We start from the raw sequence: 15954 nt of genomic DNA on the forward strand, positions 1-15954 counted from the left end.
ATCACCCTGATCACCCCCTGTCATTGATAACCCCCCTGTAAGGCTCCATTCAGACGTCCGCATGTGTTTTGTGGATCCGATCCATGTATCCATGGATCCGTAAAAATCATGCGGACATCTGAATGGAGCCTTACAGGGGGGGTGATCAGTGACAGGGGGGTGATCACCCTGATCACCCCCTGTCATTGATCACCCCCCTGTAAGGCTCCATTCAGACGTCCGCATGTGTTTTGTGGATCCGATCCATGTATCCATGGATCCGTAAAAATCATGCGGACGTCTGAATGGAGCCTTACAGGGGGGGTGATCAGTGACAGGGGGGTGATCACCCTGATCACCCCCTGTCATTGATCACCCCCCTGTAAGGCTCCATTCAGACGTCCGCATGTGTTTTGTGGATCCGATCCATGTATCCATGGATCCGTAAAAATCATGCGGACGTCTGAATGGAGCCTTACAGGGGGGGTGATCAGTGACAGGGGGGTGATCAGGGAGTCTATATGGGTGATCACCCCCCTGTCATTGATCACCCCCCTGTCATTGATCACCCCCCTGTAAGGCTCCATTCAGACGTCCGCATGTGTTTTGCGGATCCGATCCATGGATCCGTAAAAATTATACGGACGTCTGAATGGAGCCTTACCAGGGGGGTGATCAATGACAGGGGGGTGATCAGGGAGTCTATATGGGTGATCACCCCCCTGTCATTGATCACCCCCCTGTCATTGATCACCCCCCCCTGTAAGGCTCCATTCAGACATTTTTTTGGCCCAAGTTAGCGAAAAATTTTTGTTTGTTTTTGTTTTTGTTTTTTCTTACAAAGTCTCATATTCCACTAACTTGTGTCAAAAAATAAAATCTCACATGAACTCACCATACCCCTCACGGAATCCAAATGCGTAAACATTTTTAGACATTTATATTCCAGACTTCTTCTCACGCTTTAGGGCCCCTAAAAAGCCAGGGCAGTATAAATACCCCACATGTGACCCCATTTCGGAAAGAAGATACCCCAAGGTATTCGCTGAGGGGCATATTGAGTCCATGAAAGATTGAAATTTTTGTCCTAAGTTAGCGGAAAGTGAGACTTTGTGAGAAAAAAACAAAAAAAATCAATATCCGCTAACTTATGCAAAAAAAAAAAAAATTCTAGGAACTCGCCAGGCCCCTCATTGAATACCTTGGGGTGTCTTCTTTCCAAAGTGGGGTCACATGTGGGGTATTTATACTGCCCTGGCTTTTTAGGGGCCCGAAAGTGTGAGAAGAAGTCTGGGATCCAAATGTCTAAAAATGCCCCCCTAAAAGGAATTTGGGCCCCTTTGCGCATCTAGGCTGCAAAAAAGTGTCACACATGTGGTATCGCCGTACTCAGGAGAAGTTGGGGAATGTGTTTTGGGGTGTCATTTTACATATACCCATGCTGGGTGAGAAAAATATCTTGGTCAAATGCCAACTTTGTATAAAAAAATTGGAAAAGTTGTCTTTTGCCAAGATATTTCTCTCACCCAGCATGGGTATATGTAAAATGACACCCCAAAACACATTCCCCAACTTCTCCTGAGTACGGCGATACCAGATGTGTGACACTTTTTTGCAGCCAAGGTGGGCAAAGGGGCACATATTCCAAAGTGCACCTTTCGGATTTCCCCGGCCATTTTTTACAGATTTTGATTGCAAGGTACTTCTCACACATATGGGCCCCTAAATTGCCAGGGCAGTATAACTACGCCACAAGTGACCCCATTTTGGAAAGAAGACACCCCAAGGTATTCCGTGAGGGGCACGGCGAGTTCCTAGAATTTTTCTATTTTTTGTCACAAGTTAGCGGAAAATTATGATTTTTCTTTTTTTTTCTTTTTTCCTTACAAAGTCTCATATTCCACTAACTTGCGACAAAAAATAAAAAAATCTAGGAACTCGCCGTACCCCTCACGGAATACCTTGGGGTGTCTTCTTTCCAAAATGGGGTCACTTGTGGGGTAGTTATACTGCCCTGGCAATTTAGGGGCCCAAATGTGTGAGAAGAACTTTGCAATCAAAATGTGTAAAAAATGGCCTGCGAAATCCGAAAGGTGCACTTTGGAATATGTGCCCCTTTGCCCACCTTGTCTGCAAAAAAGTGTCGCACATCTGGTATCGCCGTACTCAGGAGAAGTTGGGGAATGTGTTTTGGGGTGTCATTTTACATATACCCATGTTGGGTGAGAGAAATATCTTGGCAAAAGACAACTTTGTATAAAAAAATGGGAAAAGTTGTCTTTTGCCAAGATATTTTTCTCACCCAGCATGGGTATATGTAAAATGACACCCCAAAACACATTCCCCAACTTCTCCTGAGTACGGCGATACCAGATGTGTCACACTTTTTTGCAGCCTAGGTGGGCAAAGGGGCACATATTCCAAAGAGCACCTTTCGGATTTCGCAGGCCATTTTTCACACAAGTTCTTCTCACACATTTGGGCCCCTAAATTGCCAGGGCAGTATAACTACCCCACAAGTGACCCCATTTTGGAAAGAAGACACCCAAGGTATTCCGTGAGGGGCATGGCGAGTTCCTAGAATTTTTTTATTTTTTGTCGCAAGTTAGTGGAATATGAGACTTTGTAAGAAAGAAATAAAAATAAAAAATCATCATCATTTTCCGCTTACTTGTGACAAAAAATAAAAAGTTCTATGAACTCACTATGCCCATCAGCGAATACCTTAGGGTGTCTACTTTCCGAAATGGGGTCATTTGTGGGGTTTTTCTACTGTCTGGGCATTGTAGAACCTCAGGAATCATGACAGGTGCTCAGAAAGTCAGAGCTGCTTCAAAAAGCGGAAATTCACATTTTTGTACCATAGTTTGTAAACGCTATAACTTTTACCCAAACCATTTTTTTTTTTTGCCCAAACATTTTTTTTTTATCAAAGACATGTAGAACTATAAAGTTAGCCAAAAATTTATATATGGATGTCGTTTTTTTTGCAAAATTTTACAGCTGAAAGTGAAAAATGTCATTTTTTGGCAAAAAAATCGTTACATTTCGATTAATAACAAAAAAAGTAAAAATGTCAGCAGCAATAAAATACCACCCAATGAAAGCTCTATTAGTGAGAAGAAAAGGAGGTAAAATTCATTTGGGTGGTAAGTTGCATGACCGAGCGATAAACGGTGAAAGTTGTGTAGTGCCGAAGTGTAAAAAGTGCTCTGGTCATGAAGGGGGTTTCAGCTAGCGGGGTTGAAGTGGTTAGGGGGTCAATTGTAATTTTCCCTCCTCTTTTAATTTTCTCTGAAGAGTAGCAACATGGGGGTCTCAAAACAACTCTCAAATGACCTGAAGACAAAGATTGTTCACCATCATGGTTTAGGGGAAGGATACAGAAAGCTGTCTCAGAGATTTCCGCCGTCTGTTTCCACAGTTAGGAACATATTGAGGAAATGGAAGACCACAGGCTCAGTTCAAGTTAAGGCTCGAAGTGGCAGACCAAGAAAAATCTCGGATAGACAGAAGCGACGAATGGTGAGAACAGTCAGAGTCAACCCACAGACCAGCACCAAAGACCTACAACATCATCTTGCTGCAGATGGAGTCACTGTGCATCGTTCAGCCATTCGGCGCACTTTACACAAGGAGATGCTGTATGCGAGAGTGATGCAGAGGAAGCCTTTTCTACGCCCACAGCACAAAAAGTGCCGCTTGAGGTGGGCTAAAGCACATTTGGACAAGCCAGCTTCATTTTGGAATAAGATGCTGTGGACTGATGAAACTAAAATTGAGTTATTTGGCCATAACAAGGGGCGTTATGCATGGAGGAAAAAGAACACAGCATTCCAAGAAAAACACCTGCTACCTACAGTAAAATATGGTGGTGGTTCCATCATGCTGTGGGGCTGTGTGGCCAGTGCACGGACTGGGAATCTTGTCAAAGTTGAGGGACACATGGATTCCACTCAGTATCAGCAGATTCTGGAGACCAATGTCCAGGAATCAGTGACAAAGTGTCACGGCTGAGAATGGGGAAAATCCTCAGCCGTGCGATGCCCGGTGATGTTGTGGCTGCTCGGCCAGGAGAACAGGATAGGGAGCAGGTCACCTCCTCCAGCATCCCTAACCTGACCCTAACTCCTACCTGCATGGGCTGACCTTTAAGGTAGGAGGACCCATGCGCAGGAACCTCTGAGCCCTGACTTACCCTCCGCAGATCCCTGAGCTAGGAGCTGGGTAAGACGACCTACTCCTCCAAGGTACGGAGGAGCGGGAGTCTCAATGGCCAGGCTGTTGGGAAAAGGGGAACACAAACAGCTTTACGGGTATGGCAGGCGAACTAGAAGTTCCACCAACCTGCCACAGCCTTGCTGACTGGATCCCTGTGCAAACAGGAATCCAGAACCGTAAACTGCACAAAGTCACAAGGAAGGTCCCAACAGAACATCACATACAACATGACATACAAGAAGACATAAACATAACGACAATATCTTTATGACCACAGGGGTGGCTCTCACTAGCAGGTAATATGCACAGGAGGCTGCTCCAGCCCAGCATGACTGAAGCAACCTACTGAGCCATGCCAAACACCAAGGCTATATAGGCCAAGAAGCCACACCCCACAGTCGGACACACCCAGTGACATCACACACACACTGGGAAGGAAGTTAACCCTTCCAGCACCACAGAAGGGAAACACACATAAAGGGGAAGTGACCAAACTAAGATCACACTGTGGCTGTTGCCGCAGGCAATGACATGGGTGGCAGCCGTCCTGGGAGACAGCCTGAAGGCCGGGACACTGCCACCACATGTACAACATACCAAACGTTGCCACGGGCAGCCACAGTGAAAGGAAGAGTGTCAAAGTGCACACCAGACAACACAAAGTGCACACCAGACATACAAACGTGCATCCACACACGCACACAACTCCTAGGGAACCGCACACATAGCTGTTGTCCGCGGCAACCGCACTTGAGGCAAACAACATCATGCCTCAAGCTGCGGTTAATACAACTACCCAAACCGCGGGCAACTGTATGCGGCTCCCAAGGAGTCACGACCATAACCGTGGCCGTGACACAAAGCTGAAGCTGCTCTGGGGCTGGATCTTTCAACAAGACAACGACCCTAAACACTGCTCAAAATCCACTAAGGCATTTATGCAGAGGAGCAAGTACAACATTCTGGAATGGCCATCTCAGTCCCCAGACCTGAATATAATTGTAAATCTGTGGTGTGACTTAAAGAGAGCTGTCCATGCTCGGAAGCCATCAAACCGGAAAGAACTAAAGATGTTTTGTAAAGAGGAATGGTCCAAAATACCTTCAACCAGAATCCAGACTCTCATTGGAACCTACAGGAAGCGTTTAGAGGCTGTCATTTCTGCAAAAAGAGGATCTACTAAATATTGATTTCATTTCTTTTTGTGGTGCCCAAATTTATGCACCTGCCTAATTTTGTTTAAACAATGATAGCACTTTCTGTAAATCCAATAAACTTCATTTCACTTCTCAAATATCACTGTGTGTGGTAACTGACATTTTTTATCGTAACAACCAACAATTTATACAGGAAAATCATGACGATTAACAAGGTTGCCCAAACTTTCGCATCCCACTGTATCTATCTATCTATCTATCTATCTATCTATCTATCATATATCTATCTCCTATCTATTTATCTATCTATCTATATATCTATCTATCTACCTATCTCATATCTATCTACCTTCCTACCTCATATCTATCTATCTATCTATCTATCTATCTATCCATCCGAGCTACATTTCTTCATCATGATAACTGACTTTAAACAAGACGCTTACATGCTTAAAACAAATTGGGTTTGTTTACAAACTCATCTCTGCTACATCTGCATTTTCCAAAGCCCACCTACCAAAGATACAGCCCCTGCAGCGGCTATGCACCCCATAGAGGAGGGACCACTTTAGACTGGCCACATCCTTCTTCTAGATGTGTAACACCCCGGAGTGGTGTTACCATTCTTACGCCTTGTCTAGGCTAACATAAATGCCATACTGTGTATTTTTTTCCAGGTCCTTTACATTGAGCAGTCATATGATTGTTATGCAATTGTTATTACATTTCATATGCCTGGTTCACCAGCAGGTGGCAGTGTAAATGGCAGAGCTATATAGTTAGAGAGAATGAAACTCACCATTCCACCCCCCCCCCTTTCCTCAATCCTACCTTTGGGCAGAAGTGGGCAGCAGTTCTAGGGAGTTCTAGTCTGGACAGGAGAGGAATAAGGTGTGGCACGCTCACGGCCTGACCATGGAAGCAGATGTCTGGAAGCCATAGGGACCAGAAGAAATTGTTCTTCAGCTGGAAGTCAAGTTAAGTTATTTACTGAGTGTCAGGAGGGGGATAACAGCCAAAGACACCCCAATCCAAGGATACCGGAATCAAAATAAAGTTCAGTAACCAGACCTAAGCAGAGTTTAGTGCAGAACAGAGAAAGAAAGCAAAGTAATGCCTGTCAGACCAGCAAAGAAAGAAAGTAAAGCTATCAAGGTTGCCTGCCAGTTTGTGCCAAAGCCTGCTGGAACCAAGACAAAGCCTGAAAATTGTTTAGATGCAAGCTTACCCAAGTAAAACTGCTGTTAAACTTTATATCAAGGTCTGGACTCAAGTTATTCATTCTTCATCCCCTAACTCAACTACCCCCTTTTAATGCTTCAGAGCCTAAGCCTGGGGTCCAGCTGTATCTAGGTAGGAGAACCTTGACACATATAGGCCGCACCACACCACTCGGCATTCCGCTAGACCTGGGACGCGATAGAGCCTTGGGGTGCGGCACGTAGCAGATGGCAACAGGAACTTTGTTTAGGGTCCCCTATAACAGGCATCAATATAAATGTTAGCAAAAAGGGAAGAGAAACGACTTGAGAGTCACAATGTCCTATATCCACATATACCATCATCCCATGTACTCCGCCCGAACCATTTCGGGTAATGAGCCCCATGGAATATTGTTGATGGAATTATATCTAACAAGAAAATATATATGAGTTCCCTACGGAATACAATACCCGACAATCTTTTACAAATATTTTTTATATTTTTATATATTTATATTTTTATATTTTTATATTTTTATACCTTAGACCCTATACAGAAATTCCCTATTATTTAATACATTTTTAATATAAGATCATTAAAGATTTAGAAGTTGTATATTTATTTTATTTTATTTTTGTTTGATATGGAATGTTATTATTTACATTGGTCCTAACTGTAACTAGCTATTGTACAATTTGTTATGTATAATGATTCTGGTTGGTTTAGGAATACACAAAATAGAAAAGCGCATGTGCGCATAAAAACCGCAGATTTAACGCAGGATTATCGCACATAAAAAAATCGCATGTGAAAAAAAAAAAAAAAAAAAAAAAACAACGCAGGATTATCGCACATAAAAAATCGCATGTGCGCAAAAAAACCGCGAATTTTCACAGGATTATCGCAATATAAGGTAATTGGATCCGGATCTTTTAGGTCCATTTCAAGTTTACCAAAGAGCCCTTGGGAGGATAAATAGCCGGCAAGTTAGTCAGACCCAAATTAGCCACTGAGGAAGAAGGCAGGTAGCCTTTGAAACGCGTCTGGCAAGGAGCAATTGGATCTGACAACTCACCGGCAACAACTTTGTACGGGATTGGATTGAAAGCGCTTTCTAAAAGGACTATTATTATCGATCCAAAGAGGCAGAATATCCATCTACCTCAAGCAAAGACATTGGACGTGGATCTGCAGCCTGACACAGCCAGCATTTCTGCTCACAGCCGGGTGGATACAGCATCGTTAACAGCTAATTCAGCTGTGTTATCCAAAGGCAAGTCCTGTTTGCTTCTACACTACGTGGGACGCCACGGTGGGAATAGGACGATATGTGAGTAAGAGCCATACAGCTCCATAACACTGCTGGATATATGTATATTGCTGCCCAAACATCTTGATTTGCTGTTTGAATATTGCGCAACATTGCTGGACATATTTATAACATTGCCCAAGTATCCTGCTGCTTATATTGCGGTTGTTCAAACATACAGCCTATTCAGGCAGATATCTGCTCAGACTGAATATATTTGTGGACAATTGTACGGACCAAACCAGGATTTTAGGCCACATGTTCTACTACTAAAGAAACACTGCGGCATCAGTGGTATACAGCCACTTTATTGACTCTTCAGAAATATATTTATATATTTATCCATACACATTATCTCACTTATTGTTTTATAATTATATATTTTTGATCCAGTGGATTTTATGTAGCAGTTTATGCTGCATTTTACCCATTGGTCATTATTAGTCACTGTGCACTTATTATTCATCTATTTATTCACTCACTGATTTATTTATTTATTTTCTGGAGATATATTTGCTGTAAACCACTGTTGTAGATAATAGAAGACAAAAGTACTGTGTTACATCTACTAATGCCAGACTGGACCTATTAACACTGGATTGGACACTTGGATCTTTTATCAGCTATAACAGTGGACAGTTGTAATATTTATTTTATCAATTTTATAAGTTTTACCATTTTATGCTGATTTCGGGAAATAAGTTCTATTTAGGGTACATTATTATTGCTCATATAAATTTGTTCAACTTATCGCTATTAATAAACTAATATTTGAGTCACTTTGCCTACCTTGTGATCTAGATATATGAGTGCCCATTTTACTTCTTTTTAATACTATTGTTCTTGGTGATTGGGTACAACATCTATTTTGGTGCACCTTGCCATCCCAAACCAGAGGTGAGCCGTCCTTTATCCCTTTATTACTAATGTCCTATATTGGCCTGGGAAGGGTATGAGGTAGCAGGCGCAGTAAGTACGATGTAATTACTCATAATTAGAGATGAATGAATTTTTCAAAAATTCGATTCGGCCGGTTTGCAGAATTTTCTGAAAAAATGTGGTTCGATCTGAATATATTTGCGTCGAATCGTGTTAAAAAACTGTTATTTCCTGGCTGCAGAGAGCCTGTATAGTGGTGTAGAAAACTGTGCCTTGCAGTAACACGCATACGGAGTCTCCTGTGGTAGTGAAACAATACTGTGAGTCAGTATGACATGCAGATGACAGGCGTCGTTATTAGACTCACTGCACACGTCACTTATTTGGCAAGTCACGGGGCCAAAATAACCAAATAACTCAAGTATGAACTCAGCCTTACAGGTCGATGTTAGCGCCAAGAAGAAGCGCACTCCTCTCACACCGTCGTCAGCTTATTCCACATAGATGTCTACAGAACCTGTTCTATTAAACGCTTATACAAGTAGTTTGTGTTGACGTCACTGATTATTTTGCCCTTCCTCTGATCCGTCATAACAATAACCCCCCAAAAAACGGATCCTGTCTGTTGAGCATCCGCCTTAACTCCTGTGCATCCAAAACAGAGATGACACATGAATGGAATATTTGCATGTCTTCTGTGTTTTGTACCCACTCCCGCTTTTGGCTACCAAATCACAAGCCAATTCTGATGGGACCATAAAGACCTTACAGCTGCTACACAGACAGGATCCGTTTTGCGTCTCATTTTTCTTTCTGACAGATCAGAAGAGTCAAATAAATGATGAGGTCAACCAGGCCGAAAGGCAAAATAGTGGCCCAGTCATGAAGTGGAGAGGGTGGTAACAGCATGAGAAGTCCACAGAGTGGCCCTATGACATAGTGGTGAGGTGGAAGCAGCATGAGGAGGCTACAAAGTGGCACAATGACAGTGTGGAGGTGGCAGCAGCATCAGGAGGCCACAAAGGGGCAAGGTGACAGAGTATGGAGGTGGCAGCAGCATCAGGAGGCCACAGAGTGGCAAGGTGACATTAGTGTGGAAGTGGCAGCAGCATGAGGAAACGACAGAGTGGCAAGGTGACAGAGCGTGGAGGTGGCAGCAGTATCAGGAGGCCACAGAGTGGCAAGGTGACATAGTGTGGAGGTGGTAGAAGCATGAGGAGACCACAGAGTGGCAAGGTGACATAGTGTTGAGGTGGCAGCAGCATGAGAAGACTACAGAGTGGCAAGGTGACATAGTGAGGAGGTGGCAGCAACATGAGGAGACCACAGAGTGACCAGGTGACAGAGTGGGGAGGTGGGTGGCAATAACAGTACCCGCTGATGATGGTGGGTGTAAGAAGGAGCACATGGCATCAGATATGTGGCATCAGGTGGGTGGCAGCATCAGAATAGTAGCTGAGGCAGGTAGCCAGAAGAAACCGGTCTCTTTTGTCAAAGTGTTGGTGTGGCACCATGGATGATCTATTCTGATACATCAGGCATTGGTGGATGAAAATCCTGGCTGATCCATGCTTGATTGATCTTGACAAAGGTCAGTCTCTCCACATTTTGGGTGGACAGGCGGGTTCTTCTTGGGGTAACTAAGGCCCCCGCCACACTAAACACCCGCTCTGATGCCACACTACTGGCGGGCAGGAATGCTTTTCCAGGACAAACTCTGCAAGTTGCGGCCACAAATCCAGTTTGGCTGCCCAGGAGTCTAGCGGATCTTCAATGTGGGGTGGCAGGGTGCTGTCCAAGTATTCCACCACCTGCTGGTTCAGGTCCTGCTCTATGTCTAGCTGCTGTTGAGTAGTTTCTTCACTATGCGGGTAAAGAAAGCTGCTCATCAGCGACTCTAGACTCAGGCTGCTGCTGATGGAGCTGGTACTGCTCCTGCCACCCAACCCCTCCCCAGCAGCCATGGCAGTGGAACGTGAGCACAGAGGGCCCCCCTTCCCAGTCAGACTTGCGAGAGGATGGACAATGGCGCAGATAGGCAGTGGCCAACTGACTACATAGGATGTCTCTATAGTAGTTCAGTTTGCCCTCCCTCTCAGCGGGTATAAAAAAGACCCCCATTTTGGACCGGTAGCGAGGGTCCAACAAGGTGGAGAGCCAGAAGTCATCCCTCTGCCGAATGGTAACAATTTGGCTGTCACTACGGGCCATTTGTGCAAGTGACTCAGAGGGACTCCCTGCCTCCATCTCCACTGTATACTGCCACGGTGTGTCTGGGTCCTCTGCCTACTCTTCCTCATCGCCCTGGCTGCTCCAGCTCTTTCTCTCCTGTCACCTGTGTATAAAAACCACCAATTTCGCTACACATTGCTTGTGCTCCAAAGTCCTACTCCTCCTACAGTTCAGCCCCCACAGGGCTCATGTGGCCGTTAAATCTAGGCACCACATCTTCAGTCCCCTGACCAGCCACCATCTGTTCCAGGAAATGAAGCAGTGGAATTACATTGTTCATCCTGTAGTCCTGGTGACTGACAAATAACGTGGCCTTTTTAAAGGGCCTGAGCAAACGGCAGGTGTCATGCATGAGCTGCCACTGGCTGACATCAAAGTTACACAGGGGAGTGCTCCTGTCCGCTTGGATCATCTAGAAATCGTTTATGGCCTTTCTCTGTTCGTATAGTCGGTCCAACATATGGAGGGTGGAATTCCAACCGGTGGAAACGTTGTATATCAGCCTATGTTGGGGGATGCCGTTCTGCCGCTGCAGCTCAAGGAGGGTGTGCTTTGCGGTGTGAGAGTGGCTGAAGTGCATGCAAAGTTTCCTGGCCATTTTTAGGATGTCTTGCAGATGGGTGGAAGACTTAAGGAAACGCTTGACAACCAGATTGAACACGTGCGCCATGCAGGGCGCATGGCTCATCCCTCCTTGACACAGCGCCGACACCATGTTCTTCCCATTAATGGTCACCATGGTTCCGATTTTGAGTTGTCGCGGAGACTGCCAGGATTCGATTTCTTGATGAAGGACACGGAGCAGTTGCTCCCCTGTGTGACTCCGTTTGCCCAGGCAAACGAGGTGCAGAACAGCGTGACACCGCCGTGTCCTGCACATGTGGTATGCTGGAGGGGCCCTGTTAATTGTCCCTGCACTGGAGGATGAGGAGGCAGAGGCGGACATTGTCGCAGGACCAACGGCGTGAGAACGTGGAGGCGGAAGCGGCATCACCTGGCCAAGTTGCTGGTGTGGCTATGCAGGAACCACATTCACCCAGTGGGCCATAAGGGACATGTATTGTCCCTGACCGTAGTTACAGCTCCACACGTCGGCACTGCCGTGCAATTTGGCAGACACCGACAGGCTCACAGACTGGCCCACCTTCTGGTCTGGTCTTCTGACCCTGTGTGCAGGGATGGAACTGCCTTTTTGGCAAAGAAATTATGGCTTGGAACTCTCCACCTCGGCTAGGCACAAGCCATCAGTTGTCTGAAAGGTGCAGAGTCCACCACTTGGAAAGGAAGGGACTGCAGCACCAGCAACTTGTACTTGTAGCACAGAAGCATGTTCAGCTTCTGTGCCGTTGGATGAGTGCACGCATACTGCTTCGGTGATCGGTTGCTGACGGAATGACTGATGAGGAGTAGGAGGGCAAGGAGCATCAGGACCAGCAGATGATGGGAAGGACAGACTGCTCCCTTCGGCTGAGGTGGTGGAGCCTTGACTGCCTGAAATCGGCTGCATGCCACTGGGTGATGCAACGGTTGCTGCGGCAGGCTGGACCACCACATCGGAGCAACGGTTCTCCCAGGGCACTTTATGGTGACGCTGCATATGTTGATGCAGGGCCGTGGTGCCAACATTGACACCTTGGCCATGCTTCACCTTCTGCCCACAGATTCTACATATGGCCATGTTCATCTCCTCCAGTGGCTTAATAAAAAACCGAGTAGGTGATTTTACCCCCAACACTACACACTGACTGACCGCTACTGCTGCTGCCTCCGTGAACCGGTGCACAGCTACTTCCCGGGCAGGTAGGCTCCTGCGAAGCGGGTGGTCTACCCCGGGCACATTTGGCTCCCAACCTCCCACTGCTGCCACCCTGTTGACTCCCGGCCACACTAGTGACTTGCTGGCTCCTCTGATGCCTAACGGGCAAGCTGCCACCCTCTTCTCCCGATGATGAAGCCCTTTAGTCACCTGGCTCCCAAGTGCGATTAGCTACATCATCATCATTGAGTACTGTCCGCACGTCACTGATGTTCTCCTCAACCGTCTCTGGGTCAGGAGCCTGACCACTCGCAACACCAGCGCCCACGCCACTCTCCTCATCACTATTTGCCCACCTAGTGGACGAAGCAGCGGATGTCTCCTCCATATCTTGGCTGGCCAGTAGCTGCTGACTGTCTTCTATTAGCTCGTCCTCACTGTATAGTGGAGCTGAGCCCACTGCATACAATACTTCTCTGACTGAGGGAACAGAAAAGAGAGAGGCAGGTTGAGGACAGGTGAGGGCACAGGGCCTGCTCCCGGGCCATGCCAACTAAGGGTTGTGTCTGCCGAAACCACCGACTCTTGACTGGGGGTGTCTGATGTCACTTGCGACGAAGTCCAAGATCAACCATTCAAGAACCGCTGAGTTGCTGGTCAAGACACGACCTCTAGATGACACTGGGAGCTCAGACCTCTCGCTGTGACTCCTGCTGCCACGACCCCTTACTCTGCTGAGACTTCTGCCTGCGCCAGAAACATTTAGGCCTCTTCCCCTCCCCTGTGCAGGGCCTGGCGCTTCTCTGTCTGACATACTGTTAGATCAAATAAATATATAAAAAGGAAATTAAAACACCTTAAAAAAGTCTGTAATTTTCTCACTTCATCACACAACGGCTAATAATCCCTTTTTTCACACTAATACCCACAAAAAAGGGCTTTAGAACATATAACTGCACCGCTGAATGGCAACTATATTTTTATTTTGCCACTAATACACGACAAAAAGGGCTGTAATTTTATCACTTCACCACACAACGGCTAATAAGCCCTTTTTTTCCCACTAATTCAAGCCAGAAAATGCTTCAGAACATATAACACATATAATATTTCCTTGTAATAAACCCTGTTAATGGCTGTATCACACGGCATTTGCACCCCAATAACAAGAACGGTTTGCTGGAATTACAGAGCTGTATAATGGCAATTTAGTTCCCCAGTCAGTGCAGCAAGGTGTAATAGGATTGTTCCTATTACCCAGGCTGTAACCTCCCCTACTGAACCCTGTTCTACATAAATGCTGTGGAATGATTCCTCCCTATCCTTTCCTTACACCTTGAATAATCTTTCCCTGCACTTGTAAATAGTTTTTTGAGCACAATGAAGTCTTTCCTAGCACTGTCCCTAGCGCCTGCTGCGTCTCTCCCTGCACTAAGTGCACTGGAAAATGGCAGAATCCAGGATGGCTGAGGCTATTTATAGGGCTGTGACATCACAGGGCTGGCTGGCTGCTGATTGGCTGCATGCATGGCATTGTGGGTGATCCCGCCTTCCCAGAGTTCCTTGCTCCATGTCCTCATACGTGCAGTAGCCATTTTAGGAAACAATGCGATTTGTTACCCCGAAATGTGAGGAAATTCGGATTCGGTGCTAGTCGAATTTTTCCTGAAATTCGGATCGATTTCCACTTCATCAGCTTCGATTCGCTCATCTCTACTCATAATATACTGTACGTATATATACTGAATATATAATAGCTAATACCATACAAGCAAGAAGTGACTGTTTATGATGGTGCGAACAGCTTCAGTGAAAATCCATCAAAGGTTTCATGTACACGATTGTATTACAGGTGCCTAGTGTGGGGCCCATGCTGCACCCCTGTATGCTTCTAGTATCATACGGTGGATATTTACCAGGACTCACAGAATATACAGCAGGAGTAATAGCACATTTCAGCTTATGCCATATTACAGTGGTATTATATTGCACCATGGTGACAGCATATGGAGGCACACACAGTGAATGGAGGCATAGGGGCTCCACCATACAGAAGAATACACTGATAACACATCTAAGACTCACCAGCTCCACAAGTGGTGCTGCAATCTGACCAGCTTCCGTACCTCCAGGCATACACAACCTCAACCTCATTGTCCGAGGTGACATCTTTTTGGATGATGTATTCGTATTTAACCCCTGGGTTATTTTCCTGAAACAGAAGCTAAATGCACACAGATTGTCAAAGTTTGGTCTACAGGCTTATTTCCAGTATATAAAAGGTCCAGTTAATATCTAGGTTGAAAAAATCATAAAAAATCAAATTGGCATGAAACATTCTCTTCTGGCCATATACAGTTCACTGACACACTGAATCCATTTCACACAGAGCTATATGAACAAATTCTGTCTGCCTGCTGCCACCAATTGCGGGAGCTCATGAGCCTCGTGCATACTATGTTATTATTTTTGAGCTAAATGTATTCAGTAACCTCATGAGCTTCCCCTAGTGGTGGCTGCACATATCTGCATGCAATAATCTCCTGAGATCCCTCTAGTGTTAGCTGTATATATCTGTATGCACTAATCTATTGAGCTCCCTCTAGTGGTGGCTTTATATACAGTACAGACCAAAAGTTTGGACACACCTTCTCATTCAAAGAGTTTTCTTTATTTTCATGACTATGAAAATTGTAGATTCACACTGAAGGCATCAAAACTATGAATTAACACATGTGGAATTATATACACGTAACAAAAAAGTGTGAAACAACTGAAAATATGTCATATTCTAGGTTCTTCAAAGTAGCCACCTTTTGCTTTGATTACTGCTTTGCACACTCTTGGCATTCTCTTGATGAGCTTCAAGAGGTAGTCACCTGAAATGGTTTTCACTTCACAGGTGTGCCCTGTCAGGTTTAATAAGTGGGATTTCTTGCCTTATAAATGGGGTTGGGACCATCAGTTGCCTTGTGGAGAAGTCAGGTGGATACACAGCTGATAGTCCTACTGAATAGACTGTTAGAATTTGTATTATGTCAAGAAAAAAGCAGCTAAGTAAAGAAAAACGAGTGGCCATCAATACTTTAAGAAATGAAGGAGAGTGATGGGGTGCTGCGCCAGATGACCTGGCCTCCACAGTCACCGGACCTGAACCCAATCGAGATGGTTTGGGGTGAGCTGGACCGCGGAGTGAAGGCAAAAGGGCCAACAAGTGC

At 45.4% G+C, this 15954-nt stretch overlaps 1 protein-coding gene across 2 annotated transcripts in view; it reads right to left on the minus strand.

Annotated features, from left to right (window-relative positions):
• Window positions 1-15954, minus strand: part of ADAMTS12 (ADAM metallopeptidase with thrombospondin type 1 motif 12) — a 584548-nt gene that overhangs the window by 171586 nt on the left and 397008 nt on the right. For both annotated transcript variants that reach the window (XM_044276409.1, XM_044276408.1), the window contains exon 16: window positions 14822-14960. In XM_044276409.1, coding sequence (XP_044132344.1) covers window positions 14822-14960 — 139 coding nt within the window. The remainder of the gene's footprint in view (window positions 1-14821; window positions 14961-15954) is intronic.

This window comes from Bufo gargarizans, chromosome 1, assembly GCF_014858855.1.
Source record: "Bufo gargarizans isolate SCDJY-AF-19 chromosome 1, ASM1485885v1, whole genome shotgun sequence".
Taxonomy (NCBI): Eukaryota; Metazoa; Chordata; class Amphibia; order Anura; family Bufonidae; genus Bufo; species Bufo gargarizans.